This window comes from Saccopteryx leptura, chromosome 1, assembly GCF_036850995.1.
Source record: "Saccopteryx leptura isolate mSacLep1 chromosome 1, mSacLep1_pri_phased_curated, whole genome shotgun sequence".
NCBI lineage: Eukaryota > Metazoa > Chordata > Mammalia > Chiroptera > Emballonuridae > Saccopteryx > Saccopteryx leptura.
In genome coordinates this window covers 373,444,054-373,465,620 of record NC_089503.1, presented here as the reverse complement: position 1 = coordinate 373,465,620, position 21,567 = coordinate 373,444,054, and the positions used below count along the sequence as shown (strand labels likewise).

The window sequence follows — 21,567 nt, the reverse complement described above, 5'->3', positions numbered from 1 at the left end:
GTGGCCTCCCCGTCCCCCAGCACCCTGCTGTGTGCGTTCCCGGAATGTCACCCGGACATCACTCCCCTCCTTCCCCAGGTCCAATCTGCCTCCAGGCCCTTTTGCTCCACATCTCAGAACACTGCTCACAGGCCTCCCCTCGGCTCCCTTCCTGGTTCACGCCCCGGGCGAACCCACACTGCTGAGCCTGCCCCTGGCCTCCCGGTCCTGGTTCACGCCCCGGGCGAACCCACACTGCTGAGCCTCCCCTCGGCTCCCTTCCTGGTTCACACCCCGGGTGAACCCACACTGCTGAGCCTGCCCCTGGCCTCCCGGTCCCGGTTCACGCCCCGGGTGAACCCACACTGCTGAGCCTGCCCCTGGCCTCCCGGTCCCGGTTCACGCCCCGGGCGAACCCACACTGCTGAGCCTGCCCCTGGCCTCCCGGTCCCGGTTCACGCCCCGGGTGAACCCACACTGCTGAGCCTGCGCCTGGCCTCCCGGTCCCGGTTCACGCCCCGGGCGGACCCACACTGCTGAGCCTGCCCCTGGCCTCCCGGTCCCGGTTCACGCCCCGGGCGGACCCACACTGCTGAGCCTCCCCTGGCCTCCCGGCCCTGACCTCCTCCTCTAACTCCCCAGCCATGCGCAGCGGGCCAGCGGCACTTCAGGCAGCTCCTGGCAGTCCCTCCTCTGGGCCAGCCTCTCAGTGACCTAGAGTCTGCTTCCCCGTGTCGTCAGGACACACTCTGGACGCTTCAGCCCTTCCTTATCGGCCCCTGTCCCCCCACAGCCCCTCCGCCCTCCAGGCAGACCGCACGTGTTCTTGGCCCTGGGGTTTTGTGCAGGCTTCTCTTGCCCAGCAGAGGTTTGAAACAGGGTTCCTAAAATGCTAACTCCTGTATCCTGGCCTCCCTCCTCCTGCCTTTGGTAGCTACCTGGGAACTTCTCTGTACCAGGGATATTTCAGGCTCTTTCAAATACAGTACTAATTCTGTAAATAAATCAACCGACTTCATTTTTAATTTAAAAATATATATATTAAAACAGAAACCATGAAACTCCCAGATAACCCCATTAACATTTTTAAAAGTAATATGTATACATTACTATTTAATCCTCCAAACAACCCAGTGACGTGTACTACAGGGGTCCCCAAACTACGGCCCGCGGGCCTCATGCGGCCCCCTGAGGTCATTTATCCGGCCCCCGCCGCACTTCCGGAAGGGGCACCTCTTTCATTGGTGGTCAGTGAGAGGAGCATAGTTCCCATTGAAATACTGGTCAGTTTGTTGATTTAAATTTACTTGTTCTTTATTTTAAATATTGTATTTGTTCCCGTTTCGTTTTTTTACTTAAAAATAAGATATGTGCAGTGTGCATAGGGATTTGTTCATAGTTTTTTTTTTATAGTCTGGCCCTCCAACGGTCTGAAGGACAGTGAACTGGCCCCCTGTGTAAAAAGTTTGGGAACCCCTGGTGTACTATATATGGAATATATTACTTTGGTACATATATATTTATATGTATACTTGTGGTTGTGTGATGTGATATACCTGTGTATAAGTATATCTATATGTGTGTGTTATATATACATATATATCTGCATGTATATATACACACAGATATAAATATATATCGAGGGCCCAAGCAGCTATATAACTGAGCCAAGTGACTTAGAAAGAAGTCCATAGTGCTCTGAGAGTGAATATGAGCATTAATCCTACCTTTAAAAACAATTCTATCCCAAACCCTAAAGACTTGGTCCAGTGTCTCAAAAAACAAATTCCTTTTGAGAATCTCTTTCTCTGGGAACCGCCGTGTCACCCTTTCTGGTGTTCAGGCTCCCAGAGCATGGAAGAGAGCTCCACTCTGAAGATCAGGGTCCACTGCCGTCACCTCACGGACGCAGCACACCGAGCAGAACACAGACACCTCCGTGTGGCCTCAGCTGCACCTAACCTCTCTGTTGCTCCCTCTCAAATTTTCCTGTACAGTGACGCTCTCAGCTGCAACTCCCGTTCCGGGTCCCTGCAGCCCGGTGCCCAGACCTTTCCAGGCCGTTCCTTACTGCAGTAATCTTGTAAAAGTACCAAGGCCCATCCATCTTCTGCGGGTGGTGTGTTGAGTGATTAACACGTTCAACATGACTCTGGAGGGGCGAGGGCACAGAGGATCACATATAATAAACGGAAAACAAGCTTTCACAGTGATTTATCACCGTCGTGATTGTTTTCCATGAAAGCACGTCTGGAAAAATTTTGGAACGTGAAATCCCTAGATGGAGAAGCGCTTTCCTCCCTGCGGGCTCACCTCCCGTGCTGTTGCCATGGGTGACACACAGCCCGGCTGGGAAGTGCAGGAAGACGTCACTTTTCCAGCCTCGCCGGCAGCCCGAGCCCTGGAGGAGGCTGGCGGAAACCTGGGAGCTAGAATTCACCCAGCAACCATTTGATTTTAAAAAGAAAAGTCTTGCAAAATACTGCATGGGAACACCGCTCGCCCTAATCCTGTCACAGGTGCAGAGAAGGGATGGGGGAGATAGAGTGATGCTTGTCTTAAAGTGCAGAAGGTGCCCTCCGGGCTACCGACCACTTCAAGCAAGGAGGGACGATGAGGGGAGAGTGGGTCCCATGAGGATAGGAAACAAGGCTGAGCCAGAAGCAGAAGCAGAAGACAGGAGACAGGAAAAGAAAAAAGGAAAGGAAAATAGAGGAGGAGGAGGATAATAATCAGTGGTATGACCTTCCAGCGAGGATCCTGAGAGCTCAGTAAAATGGGGTCAAGGTCTCGTGTCCCAGTAGGAGGGTCTGGTTGCCGGGCGGCGAGGGGCTCTGACCGATGCCGCGACCCTGACCTCGGGGCAAGCCCACGCTGCTGGGCGGCCCAGCCTCTCTTTCAAGCCACGAGACTGAGCGGACCAGGTCACAGCACACCTGGAAAGCGATTCAGTCGCGAGGCTGTCGTTAAGGAGTTCTACCTTCTACATAGTTGGGACAGCTGTGAGGCCAGCAGACTCTTAACAACAGGAACGTGCCCTCTGGACTCACCAAGGGGCAGCTATGACAAAGACACGAACTCCTTTCGTCCGTTCACTCATTTATTGAGAGACTGGGCTAGAAGCCAGGCTGGGGAGAGGAAGAGGGTTCGAGGGAGCTCATGTCTACTGGGGATGACAAACAGGAAGCAAAATAATGACAATGCCGTGAGACACACGCTGTGCTGTGGAATGTGTCAAGGGCAGTGGGAACCCAGAAGCACAGCCCCACCCTGTCCGGGGGTTCGATGAAAGGCCTTCCATGGCAGGAGCCCATGCGAATGGAGGCGGAAGTCAGAGCCCTTCGGACAAGCAAAGGGGGATGGTGAGCAGGGCGCTGACTGTGTGCAAGGGAACGGAAGGGAACACGTGGGAAAAGCACGCAGGGTCCGGTGGGACTCAAGCAGGTGACTGGATTTTATTGTCGAGGCAACTGAGAGCCTAGGAAGACTTTCAGGCCAGGAAATACAAGCATCAGATCGATGCTTCTGAAAGGATCCGATGAGGGGAGTAGCTGGGCCTGGGAAGAACCGGCCTGCCAACGTACGCTGACACCTGCCCCGAGTCCTGAGTCCTGCACGCAGCGTGGGACACTGAGGAGCCCTGAGTCCTGCCCGCGACACGGGACACCGAGGAGCCCTGAGTCCTGCCCGCGGCGCGGGACACCGAGGAGCCCTGAGTCCTGCCCGCGGCGCGGGACACCGAGGAGCCCTGAGTCCTGCCCGCGGCGCGGGACACCGAGGAGCCCTGAGTCCTGCCCGCGGCACGGGACACCGAGGGTCACGCGCAGCGAGTGCTCACAGCCCTCGCCTGCCCTCAACCCTCCCCAGGGCAGAGCCCTGCATTTTCCAGACCACTTTTTGAAATGCGATGGGAAAATGAGAAGGGGAGTCAGGGGGGAGGGACTTGAGTCTAGTGGTTAAGCCGATCCACAAAATACAGTGACAAGTGAGAACAGAAAAGGTTAAAAAAATAAAAATAAAAAGGCAAAAAAGAAAGGCTGCTGGGTGGAGAGTAGAGAAGCAGGCTTTTTTTTTTGTGGCTGGAAGGTAGCCGAGGAGACAGGCACAGGCAATGGACGGGAGAGGAGACTCACCATCTGGCCAGGATGCGTTCAGTGCCACTTGGTAGAGTGGAGAATGGAGCTCCTTCGTAATTACTTCTAGACAGTGAGCCCTGATGTGCTCGGGGACCGAGTGACGTGGACCACAGTGTTTTCAAAAGTCAGAGTAAAGGTCATTTGAGTGGACTCACTACAAGTGATTGATAAGCAAAGAGTTTACATACCCGCTCGCTTCTGCCTTAGCGACTCCTCCTCGGCTAGTTCTTGTTCATGGAGATTCTGAAAGAACATTTTAGGAAATTGTCAGTTAGTGGTAGAGGTGTCTTCCCACCACGGCTTTCTGCGCTCGTGCCCCAAAATGTTAGAGCTGAGTTTCGGGCTGCAGATTTGGGGTGAGGACCTTCAGCCCAGTAGGTGCTGGGCGGACAGCAACTCAGGGGTCGGGAAAGTGACATGGAGCCGTCGCTGTACCGTGACCTTGGAGTTCACTTTTAGTCTCTAGATCCAGGGGCAGAAGAGTTATCTGAGTTTCCCAGAGTTCCTGCAGTTTGAGGCCTGTCAAGAAGAATGAATTATGGTGTTCTCAACTTGTGCTTTCTGCTTACGACTTGAACCTGACTCATTCCAGGGACCTGGAATTTGACAAGTCTCACGACCTCATCTCAGCACTCAGCCTGTCCACGCACCAGTATTTCCGCAGCATTAGGAGCATTTGGGAATGATTTTCCCCTTCGCCGCTCCTTTTTCTCCTGGATGGCTGCTTCCTGTGGCAAAGGCTATGAAAGCCAGCTCTAGCGTCAGACTGCCTGGCTACGACGCTGTGCTAGTTACTAACTCTGTGACTTGGAGGAATTTATTTATCCTTTCTGAGGCTCAGTTTCCTTCTCTATAAAATTGAATAATAATGGTACTGACCTTATAAAATTGTTTTGAGAATTAAGCAAACTGCAATGTGGCACATAGTAAGCTCTGAATGTTAGTTATATCAGATAATACAATAGTTACTACCAAGGACGCTGCAGACATTGAGTTCAGATTCAAGCCCTGCGATAAAATGGCTGTGTGACCTTGGGGAAGTTTCTTAACCTCTCTGTGCTTTAGTATTCACCTACAGTACAGGGATAAAAATAACTTGCCTCAGGAGATTGGCAAATGCTTCATAAATGTAAAGCACTGAAAACTAGTTATGCTGACATAGCCAATGTTATTCCAAGAGGGCTGCCAATTATTCTGGGGGCACATCCACATGGACTCCTCTTTCTGCACTCTGCCTCTTGCTTCATCTCCACAAAGCTCATCTCCTGTCATCAGGTGGTTTCTTGTTTAAGAACCGACACTGATTGGCTTTGAGGCTGGGATCACTGCCGGCTTCACAGGTGGTACCCTCACCTGGGTCTGAAACGTGTTTCCTGGCTCGCCCTGGCCACCAGGTGGCTTCCTGGGAGGTACTTCTCAATCCAAACTCCCTTCATGGCTCAAGAGAAGAGCCCCACTGTTATAAGTCTCCCCAGGTAACTCCTGCCCACAGAGCTGTGACCCACACCTATGACCTTCACGAGGCAGAGCTCACTCTACTATCTGTGGGGTCTACTATTATTTTCCAGTTATCTCAGATCATAACAATAACAAAAATAATAGTTCCTAAGATGTATTCAATGCCCTGTGTCAGACACTGTTAAGTAATTAATGCGTGCTAACTTATTTAATGCTCATGACAACCTAAGATGCAGATACTGTTACCCACATTTCATTGATTAAAAAAAACACAGACACAGAGAGGTCAAATAATTTGGTGAAGGTTACACAGCCTTTAAATAGCAGAGCCAGGATTTGAACCAGCTAGCCTGGCTCCAAAGTCTGCAGCTGTCCACACAAGCATCATTTAATCAGGAGATACCTTGAGAAACTGTGGGTTTGTCAGGGACCCAAGTCTCTCTTTATCTTGCATTTTTTCTCTTTCTTTCTCTATGCCTCCTCTTATCTCTTCCTTCTTTTCAATGACTAGTCTTAACATCTATAGGAATTGGGGAGAAACTGTAGACCTGATCATTTGTAAATGTTCTTGAAGAAATAAACGAATAGCGCAGTGATGGATGATAATTGGCATCTATCTCAAAAGCCCAGTTGCTACTCCGTTTGCAGTAAGGTTATTTCAGCTGTACTGAAATATGCAGGGACCAAGCCACGAAGCAGCCAAGTCAACGCACAGGACTGATTCCTGCCCAGCTTCCTTCCCCTGGAGCCTGCTTTGGCTTTGTGCCCTGGCGAAAAGGAAGGTTCTTCCGCTACATTCCTGCCTCCATCCTCCCAGGGGCCTGGGGGTAGGGGGGTGGGAGCCATCGAAAGCTCTGTCTGTCCACTCTTCCCAGGCTGCAGTTGGGTAGTCAGCCCCAGAGGAGGAGACCACTGGAAGTCACTTTGATCAGCTCTGACGGGTTGAGATTTTATTTGCTCTGTCTTCCAGTGGGGTCAAGAGCTAAGGACTTGCCGCTGGCGGCTGTGCACTGAAATTAAGATACCTATCCGTTCTCTCGTGCGAACTATTTGAAATCTTTGTGAGCGTAAGGGTAACCTGCTTCTCCTCCTCACAATCTGACTTAGCAGGTTTGGGGAGGGGAGCGTTTAAGAAACTGTCTTTTCAATCCCTTAATGTGAGACCCTCTTTTGAGAAATGCTGCTTCTTAATAATTTCCTGAATCTTGATGGTGACTTTCTGGAACTTCTAGGGAGCATCTTTGCAAAGTGCAGCTCCCACAGCTCTGTAACCTACTGCCTCTGTATTGTCCAATGAAGAGTCAGAAGTTTTTGTGAGAATAACCTGTTTTATTTTGAGCCCAGCAATCTTAGGGGGAAATAGAGGGAAAACACACAGAAAGCAATAGAACCTCTGAGGCGTTCCCCAGCAGTGGTGGTGACTGCCCTTGGCTCTCCCAGATCTGAGAAGGGACAAGGAGACAAGTCATGGGACTTGGACATCAATGAGGCAAATGCCGGAGTCACACCAAGAACTGAACCTGCCGCTGTTGCTCTTCCTGCCTAGAAAAGCCGTGCGCTCACGCCAAGCCTCGGTCTCCTGCATTGTGGACAGTGATGTGCTGAGGCTCACCGAATGCTTGTGCAGTCTCTAGCTGTAGTGTGTCCGTGTGCACAGCTGGCCTGGGGCTCACGGGGCACCGGCTTTGCCCTCCTGAGTCCTCACGTCACCCCATTCTAGGAACTCTGAGACTCCAGAACTTGCCTGGAGCACAGATCCTGCCAGGGGCTTCCAAGGCCCTGCTAAATATTTACTTGAGACAAGAGAACAGAGCCTCCAGCTGGCCCTTCCTGCGCTTGCCCATGCACAAGTACCCGGCTGAGTGTCGAGCGACATGGCCGGCTCTGTCCAGAGGGAATTTCCTGATGGCCAAGCTTCAGCAGGAAGATTCAAGGTCGCTAATTCCAGGAAACGCCCCACCTGTTGGACATGATGACTTTACCAATAACCAAGAAGGTGGGGACAGTGGCCTAAGTGGGTGTGGACAATCAGTCAGGAATAAGAGGTGACATTTTATGTGTAGAAAAGAAAATTCCCGTAAACCCCGATGACTAGGTGGCCCTCAAAGGTCCCAGCTGTTGCCAGAACTGAGGCCTCCTTGTCAAGGCCCTGTCACTCACTTCTCTGTATCTTGACCTGGAATCCCAGACAGTTAAATCCTGAGTCAGTTATTTAACTGTCTCAGCAAGGGTCCTGATGGGATGTCACCTTGCACGGGCATATTAATAACAGAGGTATATTTGTACTACAATAATAAAAATAACGACCAAACCTTAAGCACTTGCTCTGCTCTGTGCTAGTCATTGTACCAAGACATACATGTATGGGAATCTTCAATTCGCCCAACAAACTGATGAGGAGACACTACCTGTTCTCATATGACCTAGAGGAAACAGGTTAAGGGAGATGAAGAAATTTGACTAAGTTTCCAAAACTGGTGAGGGTCAGAGCTGGGCTTCAGACTCAAGGCTGAGGCCAAACTCCAGAGCTTACAGCTTTGCTGCTGAAAGTGTGGTCTTTGGGACAGGAATAAGGGCTCCTTGTCAGAAATGCGACATCCGGGGCCTCACTTCCTGAGCTGAAATGGAAGCGTGAGAAGCTACGTCATCACATTTTAAAACCTCACCACTCCCCATTTGCACACCCATGTATGTTCATAGCCACATTAGTCACAATGACCAAGAGGCGAAAGCAACCCGCGTGTCCACTGAGGGATAAATGAATAAAGGAAATGTAGGATATACATACAATGGCTCATTATTCAGTTTCAAGAAGGGAAGGAAATGCTGATGCATACTACTACATAGATATATTTTTAGGACATTTTTCTTAGTGAAATAAGCTAGTCACCAAAAGACAAATACTATGCGATTCTACTTATATGAAGTACTTAGAATAGTCAACATCGTAGAGACGGGAAGTGGGATGGCAGCTGCCAGGTGCTGGGGAAGGAGGCAATGGGGAGTTGCTCTTTAATAGATATGGATTTTCAGTTTTGCAAGATGAAAACGTGCTGCAGATCGGTTGCACGACAATGTGAGCGTATTTAACACTACTGAACTTGACAGTTAAAAATTGTCAAAATGGTAAACTTTATTTTAAAAGCTACCAGGTTTTTTTTTTGTTTTTTTTTAGAAGAAGCGCATTACTACGTATTGCAGTTAGCGGAGCAGTCGCTTAGGACACCGTGAGCTGTTAGGGCATGCTCAGGTGCACCTCTGCAGGGGGGTCTTTGGCCTTTGGGTTGTATGAAGGGATGATCTTGAATGCAGATCTATGGAGAAAAAGTAGGGTCTTTTAATGGTGGTGTTGGAACCTTCATGGAACACCAATTTCAAATTCTACTAGCAAATCTGAGAGGTGAGTCATTTAGGCCCCTGACACCTGACAGCCTAGGCCACCAGGCAGATGGGAGAGCTTTGTTAGGGCCCTGTGATGAGGGCCAGCCTGGCACAGCGGGAGGGCACAGGGAGGGCACTGCTGCAGTCAGTGAGCAAACACTAAGTCATTCTGGAGCAGAGGCAAAGATAACCCCATCGCTGAAATCAGCTCACACTTCAGCTTTCTCCCCATTGGCCTGGGATAACCAGAGCTCCGCCCTGACCCTGTGAATCCACAGGAGCCATAAGCATCTCCCCCCCCCCCCCAGCCGCCCTCCCCTACCCCGTGTCTGAGCAAGCTGCTGCCTGTGATTGTACAGGTTTCACCAGTGCTGGAGTCGAGAAGAAGAAACACAAAGCATACGCCCAAGTGATGAGACATATAAAGAAAAAGACAAAACCTAGGTGAAACAATAAAGACACAAAAACAGAAAGTAAGAAGGAAGTGAATAAGTCACAAAACAAAATCCTGTCAGTAGGATCAAGCATTTAAAATATGACATTAGGCCCTGGCCGGTTGGCTCAGCGGTAGAGCGTCGGCCTGGTGTGCAGGAGTCCCGGGTTCGATTCCCGGCCAGGGCACACAGGAGAAGCACCCATATGCTTCTCCACCCCTCCCCCTCTCCTTCCTCTCTGTCTCTCTCTTCCCCTCCCGCAGCCAAGGCTCCATTGGAGCAAAGATGGCCCGGGCGCTGAGGATGGCTCTGTGGCCTCTGCCTCAGGCGCTAGAGTGGCTCTGGTCGCAACAGAGTGGTGCCCCAGAGGGGCAGGGCATCGCCCCCTGGTGGGCATGCCAGGTGGATCCCGGTCAGGAGCATGCGGGAGTCTGTCTGACTGCCTCCCCGTTTCCAGCTTCGGAAAAATGAAAAAGAAATTAAAAAACAAAAACAAAAACAAAAAAAAAACGACATTAAATGTGGATAAATTATACTCCACAATCAAAGTGAGGTTTACTCAGATTTGATTTACAAGAAAAAATAAAGCCTTAAACACATGTTGTTTATAAAGGAATTATTAAAGCAAAGTCATACATTAAAGACTAAACAAAAAATAAAAGACAAAGATCAGGCAAACACAAACACAAAAACAGGATTGACAGTTGGAATGGAAGATAGAGAATAAAAATTAAAAGTACCAAGCATGGCAAAAAAAGACACTGCAATGCTGGAATCAACCGACGAAGCAATCACAGCGGTGACACACTAAATAAAGTAGCATTAAAATATCTTTTATAAAAAACAATCAAGAAAAAATTGCAGTAGGAGAAATAATAATAGCTAACAGTGATACAGCATTTAATATGCGCCAGGTACTGGTTAGAACTATCAGCTAATTTAATTCTCATACCAATCACAGGAAATCAGTACTGTCGTCTTTGTTTCAGAAAAGAAGAAACTAAGACCGAGAGGATTACTGTATTTTTCGATCCATAAGATGTGCCTGACCATAAGACACACCTAAGGTTTTAAGGAGGAAAATAAGAGAAAAAATATTCTGAACAAAATGGTGTGTTAAAATATTTAATAAAATTCCATATTTTTTGCTCCATAAGATGCATGGGCCTTTTCCCCTCCACTTTTTTTTGGGGAAAAGTGTGTCTTATGGAACAAAAAATACGATACTTCAGTCTCCCAAGATTTCACAGCCTCTCACACACTCTGCCTCTGGTACATGGAGTAGGCTAAGGAAGGAATAACCCAATAACTCCCATAAAAAACAAGGGAGTACTTATCATCCCTTTACTGAAGGCAAACTACCACTTATTTCCCAAAGACAAACTGACCTGGGTAATATGTCAGCAGAAAGCTTAGACGACATCTATGGCACCTTCAACCATCCCAATCTGTGTGATTATCCTACACACACACAGTTAACACCTTTTGAAATGTGTTCTAGTCTGATGCTCAGGGTAAAAGGAATCCTTTGAGAACGCCTGTCCTTCTCAAACCTCAAAATCTTCCTTTGGTCATTCAGTTTCACAGAGTAGAGCTTCAGGCCAAGAGTGGGCCGTCTTGTTACGGAGGGAAGCCTGGGGGATGTGCCTTTGATTTCAAAGCATGACAAGTTGTAACCCAGTAGACACACTAATATCTATGCTTACCACTCCTTACCCTCATTCACAACATTTTCTCAAAAGCCCTTAAAAATTTTTTTAAAGGAATTTCCGTCTGTGACATTCCCAGGAGATCAGAAAAACGAGACAAAGAAGAATGTAGCAGATGTGGATTTACTCACCGAAGGATGAACAATAGACTCTAAATTCAAGGTTGTTGTGACTTGGGAAGAATAAACCACAATGATCATGAAGCACAACGTGGTTCTCCTTGAATGTTTCATCTCTTCAAGTTTGAAGCGCTTTGCCTGAAATGGAAATGCGATGGCTTAGAGCAGGGGTAGTCAACCTTTTTATACCTACTGCCCACTTTTGTATCTCTGTTAGTAGTAACAGTTTCTAACTGCCCACCAGTTCCACAGTGATGGTGACTTATAAAGTAGGGAAGTAACTTTACTTTATAAAATTTATAAAGCAGAGCTACAGCAAGTTAAAGCATATAATAATAATTACTTACCAAGTACTTTATGTTGGATTTTCGTTAAGTTTGGCAGAATAAATCTTTATAAAACAACTTACTATAGTTAAATCTATCTTTTTATTTATACTTTGGTTGCTCTGCTACTGCCCACCATGAAAGCTGGAATGCCCACTAGTGGGCGGTAGGGACCGGGTTGACTACCACTGGCTTAGAGAAAGAGCAAGTTATTCACAAAACATGGAGAGAACTTGCAAACCCGATCTCGAAGGCCACACTACAAAAGGACCTTGTCAACAGAGGAGGGAAGGAGCATAAAGGTGTCAATTCTAGAGAACAGTCTCTGCTTCAGACCCTTGGGCGGCGAAATGTCAGGAAAGATGAGGGTTGGGGAGGATGGGGGACGGTACCTGGAAATAGGACAAGGGTGGCAGACTTTGGGGGACCTTTCCTATACACATGGAGAAGAAGAGAGAAAAGGAATGAGAAAACAGGAAAAGGAACAAGAGGGAAAATAAGATGAAAGGGAATAACTGTTCAGTAAGAAATACTTTATCATTGGGATCCAGTATACATAATATATGAACACAAGGATTCGGAGATTAATACTAACCTTTGCTACATGCAACACACTCGGATATTTTCAACTCTGGTCTATCCTATCTTACCCTATATTTTCTTTTAATTCTCGTAGCAACCTATTAAAGTGACTCTGTGACTCATATTAATGGGCTCTGACCCATATGTATGGAAAATCCTGGATGTAAGTCATAAAATTTTAAGTAGTATTTGAAAGTCTTATATTATAATATGTAAAGTAGAACGTAATGTCATTTTATATCCCATCCTATGTATTGATTTGTGAGAGTTATCATTTTGTAATGACGATGATGAAAACAAACTCTTTTGGTGACCAGACTACTCATTGTGGCATTTAAAAAGTAGAGTAGCAGATGGAAGAATCCCAACCCTCGTGGGTCCAGGGATCAGGACAAACTGTCTTGTTTAAATTCCTTTCCTTCTTGACTTTTCTATGTCCATGGGTTCTGAAAAGACCAGTAGACTAAGAGATGGGTGGGGATTAGGATCCAGAATTACTAGAGACTGACTGTGTTTTCTCCAAGTCACTTGTCTGAACCCAATTCCTCCAGCTGTGAAATAGGGATAATTATATGTCCTCGAAGTCATGCAGTTCAAAGCCGTGGAGAGCTCCAGGGATGCAGTCTGCAATGGTTTCCTCCTGCTGGCCAGAGGAATGCAGAGGGCAACCCTCAGGAAGGGCTGTCCTTTGCCCAGGCACTGCAGAGAGCGCCAGGGGGCCCTGGCCAGGTCAACACAGAAATGACAGCCAAGACTTACATGCCGGGGGGGCTTGTGTTTCAATCACCAGCTGCTGGCCGCCTCCTTTTCCTTTTCCCCGGTAGAAAAGACAGAAGGATAAGGCCCTGGAAAACTGACCCAATTGGCAAACTTGGCAATCAAATACATTTTTTAAATTCTGCAACTCAATGGTTTTGGGAAAATACAAGTTAGGTTACAGGACAGATGTTTAAGGGCAGATGCATCTGCTGCAGGGAAATTATAGCAAATCATTGCTTAATTCTGTCAGAGGGGTTTTTTTCTCCCTTGTTGAAAGGGAGTGGGCTTTCGTGGATGTCAGGCAGACTGATAGCCTAGTGATAGCACCTGCTCCTGGGATGAAGTGAGCATTTAGGAGGCCACAGTTTTTTTCAGGCCCCAAGTCAGTGCACTGTACTAGCTGGTTCCATACTGAGGCAGTTAACCAGGGAATGAGACTCCGTATCTGAATGGTTAATGAGTCTCCCTTGTATGTGACACCCAGGGAGGGGCTCAGGCATTAGAGGGACTCATGCTAATGCCATATCTGTCCACCGTTTCCCAACGTTGGTCTTTTGTCGAGTTAGCAAGAATTATAATGTGGCTAAATGTTGACACCGGGTCCTTTTGTACAGGCCGCCACTAACTCCTACCGTCCACTGTCCCTAGCTCCCCCCAGCTCCTTCCGGAACAGGTTGTTGATTAAATCAACATTCTTTTCCCAATGGATGTATTCGGTGACAACACAATCAGAAATCAACAGAAATAGAGATGTAGGGAAGACCCCACAGTGGGGGGAGGGGTCCTCAGATACAGAAGAATGATGACGGCAACGGACGGTCATCAGTTACGCAGCAAGGGCGGGTGTTCGCCCCCTGAGAGGAGGATGCCACCCTTTTGAGAGAGAGGTTATTTCAAAGTATTTGACAACCAGTATGTCTCAAGCTTGCCTGCCTGGCACAGTGAGACCAGCTGAAGACCAGTTCAGCTTTTGAGGTGGCTACTACATTTGGGAGGGGAGACCCAAAGTCAGGCTTTTCTAACCTAACCCTGCGGCTCACAGCTGTTCTCGTCTGTGGAAGTTGTTTAACTGGGCTAAGCGGGGCAAAAAGTCCAATTTGTCTAGTGAAAAGCAAAGAGCATTATTGCACACTCAAGGTCATGTGTCTCCAGCAGGGCTCTCTTAAGCATAAATCCCCTAGGTCATGTTTCTTCCAAATTCCTGGGGTAAGGGATAGACACTGGCTGAGACACAGAGACAGAGCCAGACAGAGAGACAGAGCTAGAGAACCTGATCTGATACTATTCCCAATTTCTTCCCCTTTTAAAATGGTAAGTCTTAAACGCTCTGCTAAAACACCAAACTTAGACGCTGGGAAATATGATCTCATGCCTAGAACTAACCCTGTGGTGATGACCAACTTCCTGGCCTCCTCTGACTCTACTTTCCCGTCTGTGAAGTTAGAAGAGAGGGAGGGGGAGTGAGCACCCTGACATCGTGTGCCCGGAATAGGTCGCGAGGATTCTCAGGCATTTGGAGGATGAGGCTCTGGGTTCCGTGAAGTGGTCTATGAGGACATTCTCCTGCGTGGTGACTATGTGCCAGGGGCCGTTGTTGTGAAATGAGCCTGAAACACATCAGGAAGCCATTCTCCCAGATCTTAGAAACAACCAGCGCTTCAGATCGACTGCTCTTCTGGAAACCCTTCGCCAGCCTGACCTACCCAGACTTGTAGTAGGAAGAGCAATAGATGGGCTTATGTACCTGGTGAGTTCGAAGCACGTCCCTCTGTGAGGTCACCATCAAACTATGAGTCCCAAGCTCTTTCCAAATAGGGCAACAGTGCGATTCTTTTTGGAAATGATTTATTTCCAAAGCTCTGCACAGCTCAATGTTTCCGTGCCTCTCCTGGGGTCCTCGGCCCCTGTCCCCTGGGGAGCCCAGCCTTGGTACTCTGCTTGGCTCCTCTTAGGGAGGAGGAAGGTACGAGGTGGAAGTGAGCCCACATTTGCTCAGCCTCTGCTCAGATGCCTCCTTCTTCCTCCCGCCCAGGGCTCTGCTCCTGGCAGTAGCCCTTCTGCACACACTGTCAGGCGCCACCGCCCTGTAAGGAAGTTTCCTGGAGCATTTGTGTATCATCTGCTTCAGCGGTTTATATCCCTGACTATGCATCAGAGCCATCCTCTAGGGAGTTTCTTCTGTTTGTTGTTTCATATCATCCCAGAGCAATTAAGTCAGAATTTCAGGGCGTGGCAGGGGGCGCGGCACTGTGAGAGCTGAGAGTCTGTACCCACCTCTCGCTGCCTCCGTTGCTGAGGTCTCCAGACCCCACCTTCAGTTCTCTGTTGCCCTGTGCACGTTCCTCCGCACGCTCCTGGTCCTCTCCCTCACCTGCCGAAAGCTCTCCCTCCACTAGAGGAACTATGTAGACACAGAATCTTCAAGGGGGAGGGTGCATTTAGGAGGCAGTTAATCAACAGTGAATAAGTGAATGGATTAATGGCAGTATGGACTCACAGGTGATCTACCCAATCGTTTTTGTTGTTGTTGTTTTGTGTTTGTGACAGAGAGAGACAGGGACAGATAAGGACAGACAGACAGGAAAGGAGAGAGATGAGAAGCATCAAATTTTTGTTGCAGCACCTTAGCTGTTCATTGATTGCTTTCTCATATGTGCCTTGACCAGGGGGCTACAGCAGACCTAGTGACCCCTTGCTCAAGCCAGTGACCTTGGGCTCAAGCTGGTGAACCTTGCTCAAACCAGATGAATTCTCACTCAAGCTGGTGACATTGGGGTTTTGAACCTGGGTCTTCTGCATCCCTGTCTGATGCTCTATCCACTGTGCCACCCAATCATTTTGAAGCAATTGAATAGCCTAGAGGAGATGTATAGCAGAAATCACACAGGGCTCTGTTAAACATCACCCTCTGGGCTACTTTATTCTCTTTGGAGCAGAGACAGCTGCCTTTGCTTATGCAGCTCTCCTTTGCCTGAAATTCTCTTTTCTGAGCTTGTGTTATATATCTCACATGGTGTCAAATGTGTTGTGCACCGATAGACTAACAAATACAGGCTCCCCTTTTATTGGCCCAAAATTGTGTTCTGCATTCACAAATTGAAAGGAGTCATGGTCCTTGCCCCCGAGAAGCTCTCAGTTTTGTTGGGAGGGCATGAAACATACAGACTAAAAGGAAAACATAAGTTTGAAAGACACACATTTACTAAATACATACTATGCACCAGACACAGCGCTAAGGACAATAAATACGTTAATTCCCTTAGTCACCCTCACAATAACCAAGGTGAATATTTTAATCCTAATTCACAGATGATGAAATAAAGGCCCAGAGAGGTTACAGAACTTACCCAGCTAGTAAGTAGCACAGTCAGATCCGCCCCCAAGTTGGCCTGTGGCCAAAGTGACTTCTCGTGTGCAGGTGATAAGCATGACAGGAATTGAGGGCAGAGGGAAGTTGGAGGAGCTTTGGAGTGACCAGGGTCACTGGCCAGACCCTGAAGGACGGGAAATGGTCCAAGGTCTAATGCAGAAAGAAAAGAGAATTTCAGGCAAAGGAGAGAGGGCGGCAGAGGCAGGGGCAGCTGTCTCTTTCAGAGGGAGCCGAGCAGCCCGGAGGGGAACAATGTTCGGCAGCCCCCTGAGCCACTTGTGGAAGTTCCCTTGAGCGGCTTTTCCAACCACGGTGACACAGGCTCAGCCATGGTTCTAGGAGGGTGTTGTCCTCCTGAATAATCACCGTCACCAAGAAAAGGCAGAGCTATTATAGCTCGAACTTGGAAAGAGAATGAATTTGGTGGCCTTAGCTTGGATGACTCCCTCCCTCCTGCAGTGGGAAGACCAGCAGCTTCGAAGCGGAACAGGTTTGTGTTCTGATTCCGGCTCCATTGCTTACTAACTACGGGCGGGACACTTCACCGCTGAGCCTCAATGTCCTGACATGGATGAAGAGGGTCATGGTACCTGTCTTACAGCATTGCTTTAAGGCAGGGGTCGAGAACCTATGGCTCGTGAGCCAGATGTGGCTCTTTTGATGGCTGCATCTGGCTCACAGACAAATCCTTAATAAAAATAATAATAACGTTAAAAATATAAAACATACTCATGTATTACAATCCATTCATTTCCTACCGCTCATGTTCATGGTTGTGGGTGGCTGGAGCCAATCACAGCTGTCCTCCAGGACAACACCAAATTTTTATTGGATAATGCGCAACGTATACAGGTCGTTGTATGGCTCTCACAGAATTACATTTTAAAATATGTGGCATTCATGGCTCTCTTAGTCAAAAAGGTTCCTGACCCCTGCTTTAAGGATTAAAGATCATGCCCAGAAAGCACCAAAGCTTGGTCATAGTTAGAATTTGTTGTGAGCTGAGTTGTGTCCATATGAATTTGATATGTTAAATCCTAATCCCCAATACCCCAGAATGTGACCTTATTCAGAGACAGGGTCTTTAATAAGATAATTGAGTTAAAATGAGGTCATCAGGGTGGACCTTAATCCAATATAACCAGTGACCTTATTATAAGAAGAGGAAATTGGCCCTGGCCAGTTGGCTCAGTGGTAGAACATTGGCCTGGCGTGCAGGAGCCCTGAGTTCGATTCCTGGCCAGGGCACACAGGAGAGGCACCCATCTACTTCTCCACCCCTCCCCCTCTCCTTCCTCTCTGTCTCTCTCTTCCCCTCCCGCAGCCAAGGCTCCATTGGAGCAAAGTTGGCCTGGGCACTGAGGATGGCTCTGTGGCCTCTGCCTCAGGCGCTAGAATGGCTCTGGTTGCAACAGAGCAACGCCCAAGATGAGCAGAGCATCGCCCCCTGGTGGGCATGGCGGGTGGATCCCGGTTGGGCGCAGGCAGGAGTCTGTTTGACTGCCTCCTGGTTTCCAACTTCAGAAAAAAAAAAAAAAAAAAAAAAAAGAAGAGGAAATTAAGAAGAAAATAATACACAGAGGAAGGACCATGTGAAGACACCAGAGAAAGATGAGCATCTACAGCCAAGGAGAGAGGCTACTGAAGGGCTTTGTTATGGCAGTCTAGCAAACTCACACAGAATTTTGAAAAATATTACCTCTCCTAATATTTTATCCTTTAAAAAGGCTAAACATGACCCTCTGCTCTGCTACTCAATATTTATTATTTATTCTGGGTGTTTTATTAAAATTGAAAAATGATTTCTTGGGCCTGACCAGTGGTTGCACAATGGATAGAGAGTCAACCCAGAATGCTGAGGTCTCTGGTTTGAAACCCCAAGGTCGCCAGGTTGAACGTGCGTGCCTCTCTTTGAGCACAGGCTTGCCAACTTGAGCACAGAGTCACCAGCTTGAGCGTGGGATCATTGACATCATCCCAAGGTCATTGGTTTAAGCCCAAAGGTTGCTGGCTTGAAGAAGGGGTCACTGGCTCAGCTGGAGCCCCCAGTCAAGGCACATATGAGAAGCAATTAATGAACAACTAAGGTGTCGAAAATATGAGTTGATGCGTCTCATCTCTCTCCTCTTGCTCTATCTCTCTCCTTTTCTGTCTCTCTCTCTTTCTAATATCAATAATTTTTAAAAATAGATTCTTGGTATGTCTGGATAAAGTGTAAAAATATATAGTCAAAATTGGAAAACAAGTTAGAATTCATTTCTAGTTCAAGATCCTCAAGCCCCTGACACACATACACACTTGAGTTTTTCAGATGAGAAAAAGAAGGCCTAGCAAGGTCCTTGTGTATCAAATGCCTTTAGGTGTGAAGTCAATCTGGACTCCAGAGATCCACCAAGTTTTCTTAAAATTCTAGACAATAATATTATCTTACAGTCAGGCAAGCCATTTATGATAGAATTCTGGTTAGTAAATGTCAGTGATGTTGATGATGATAATGATTATGATCATGGCGATGATGATGAAGATGAAGAAGATGGCCCCTATCATTTACTGGGTGCTCCTTATTATGCCCCAGGCATGGTGATAAGCTCTCTCCAAGGCTTCTGTCACTTAAGCCTCTCAGTGATCCTAAGGTATCACTAAATTATTGCTACTTTTTAGACATGGAGATATGGAAATGGAAGTTTAGAAGGCAGAGTAACTCTTCAAAGCCACACAGGTGATACATGGTAGTGGCCAAATTATAAAGTAAGCAGCCTAGTCTCCTGGCAGGAAGGCATCACCTGGACTACGAGATCTTCTTGGTGGGCATCAGTAAGAATAAACAGAAAACTTTCTCTATATGGATACTAGGACAGGCGACTGGGTCCATGAGTGCTAGCCTCCCTTTGCCATTAATTAGCTGTGTGACTTAGGGTAAGTCACTTTACCTCTCTGAGTCTGTTTTCTTGTCTGCAAAGTCAGGGAGTTGATTGCATTCAGTGATTTCAAAATTGGGGTGTAGGAGCTGGCCTATGAAGACCCCACTACAGTTCAAAGAGTCTAAAATTCCTCACAAACTTTCAGATCCAGTGTAACCTCACTTAGGCTTCTGAGCCTCATTGTAACTACTGCATTGATCCAACTGACCTTTGACAAACTCTCTGATTTACTACACAGCTCCGGCCTTCTCCACCTGCCACGTGCCCCATTGCAATGGCCTCCGTTCTCTCCCTCCAGCCCCCTTGTCAACGTGAAGGCAAGGCTGATCTTCCAGAAATACTCTTCTCGTGGCTTATCCACTGCTTTCAGAATAAAGGCAATCACTGATACTCAAGGCCCTCCTTGACCTGAATTTTATTTTTCAGAGCTGGTATATTTAACAAGCATCTATCATATTTTCATTACTGAAGCTGGTTGCTTTTTCATCACTTAAAACAGTGCAAGAGATTTTCTAGTGTTCATGCGAAAACAAAAACTGATACTTGAGAATTAATTAGGGTCGGCGTGGGGTGGGTAGTAATAATTATTATTGTCAAACTATTTTTCAGTGTTTGTCAAAACCAAAATAATTCTTGCATTCCCATGATTTGTTCATCCCCACCTTTTCCTGCCCCTTAGTTCCAGGATAATTGTTGCATATTCAGATTCCATTTGCCCTTCCATGCACAGGCAGAAGTCGTCCTCCGGGTAGGAGGCTCCCTGACCTGCTCAGCTAGAAACAGTACCGACTTCGTCTGAGCATCCACACTTAATCTAGGTTCTTAGCTTCCCTCCTTGTTTTATATTTGTGGTTGTAAGTATGATATGAAGCATTTCTATTTATCCCCTCACCCAAGTATTCATTTGTGTACTAATTCACTGGACAAACATTTGTCACATCCTTCTAAGTGCCAAGGTGCTCTGCTGGGTGCATAGGAAAAAAGCAGAAAATAAGAGAATACTCCCTGTCCCCACGGAGCTTAGAGTCTAATGGAGAAGATGAGCTTTATTAAAGACCAGAGACCCACACTATCAATTACTCAATTTATTGTGTAACTATGACTGAGAAAGTGTTACCAAGGAAAATAATCATAACACTGATAGTTGTAAAGCATTTACTGTGTGCCAGGTACTGATTGGAGCACTGATTAGATTAAAATTTTAAATCCTCATGACAATTCCAATGAAGGGGTTCTGGAATGATATATAATTAATAGTATGATATCAGATTAACTGAGCCACAAAGTGGTTAAATAAATTGCCCCAAATCACACAGCTGATAAGAGGCAAATCCAAAATTTGAACCTTGGAAGTTTAAGTCCAGAGGCCATCATTTTAACCACTGTGCTGAACTGTCTAATAATGCCTATGAAGAGAAGAACATAAGGTAGTCTTGGGAATTTGTGGAAAGTGTCCCAGAGGAAGTCTTTAATTGAGCTGAAATCTGAAGTATGAGTTGGAATTCGCTAAACACAAAAAAAAGGAGGTTGGAGGAAAAAGATTCTAGGCAGAAGAAGATCATGTGCAAAGGCCCTGAAGTAGAAAAACATGTGGCATAATCAAAGAACTACAAGCAGACCAGAGTGGTTAGGACACCAAGAGAAAGCAGAACATGGTATGAGATGGGGCTAATGAGGTGACCAGGAACCAGGAAGACAATCCTTGTAACTGCAATCACAGGAGAGGGTAAGATTGATTAGGAAGACAGTACAGAGAGAAGAGAAGATCCACAACCAAGACCCAGAGAATTTAAACAATCAAAGGCCTATTCAAGGTAGATGACCAAGCCAAGATGTTTGGGAATGAGAGACCAGAGAGGCAGGATGGAACCAAGGCTAGAAGAGAGTCTGAAACCAGGGAAGGTCAAGTTTCAAGAAGCAGACTATATCCAAGGATGCTGAGAGGTCTGCTAAGGGGAGGAATGAGATTGCCCATTGGATTTGGAGAAATGACATGTTCTTAGTAAGGAGGATCTCACTGGGGTGATGGGGGAGAGAATTATATTGGTAAGAGTTGTAGAGTGTAGGAGGTGAGAATTCAAAGAGGGTGAGCACATAAAACTCAAGAAATTTGTTTGCAAGTTGGAAGGGAGAATAAAGATTCATCCTATATGTAAAACTGCTTAACTTTGATGTCACACACAGTTATATGCATGGCTTTCTTTTCAAAGGAACTAATTGCATTACATGCTAGGACAATTTCAAAAGGAGCCATGCCTCTTACTAAACATTGGCCCATGGCTGGCTAACCAGGCAAGTTATTGTATTCTTTGCAACAAGCCAAGGGCATATTTGCCTATGCCCTGCTGTTCCATGTTCTAGGGGTATATAGACTGTGTACTTGAGTGGCTATA

General features: G+C 47.0%; 1 protein-coding gene across 4 annotated transcripts in view; it reads right to left on the bottom strand.

Moving 5' to 3' along the window:
- Positions 1-21,567, bottom strand: part of ADGRF5 (adhesion G protein-coupled receptor F5) — a 110,225-nt gene that overhangs the window by 47,030 nt on the left and 41,628 nt on the right. For all 4 annotated transcript variants that reach the window (XM_066359248.1, XM_066359247.1, XM_066359249.1 and 1 more), the window contains 2 exons: positions 11,229-11,354; positions 4,304-4,358 (listed from right to left, as the gene is read on the bottom strand). In XM_066359248.1, coding sequence (XP_066215345.1) covers positions 4,304-4,358; positions 11,229-11,330 — 157 coding nt within the window. In that variant the 5' untranslated portion in view covers positions 11,331-11,354. The remainder of the gene's footprint in view (positions 1-4,303; positions 4,359-11,228; positions 11,355-21,567) is intronic.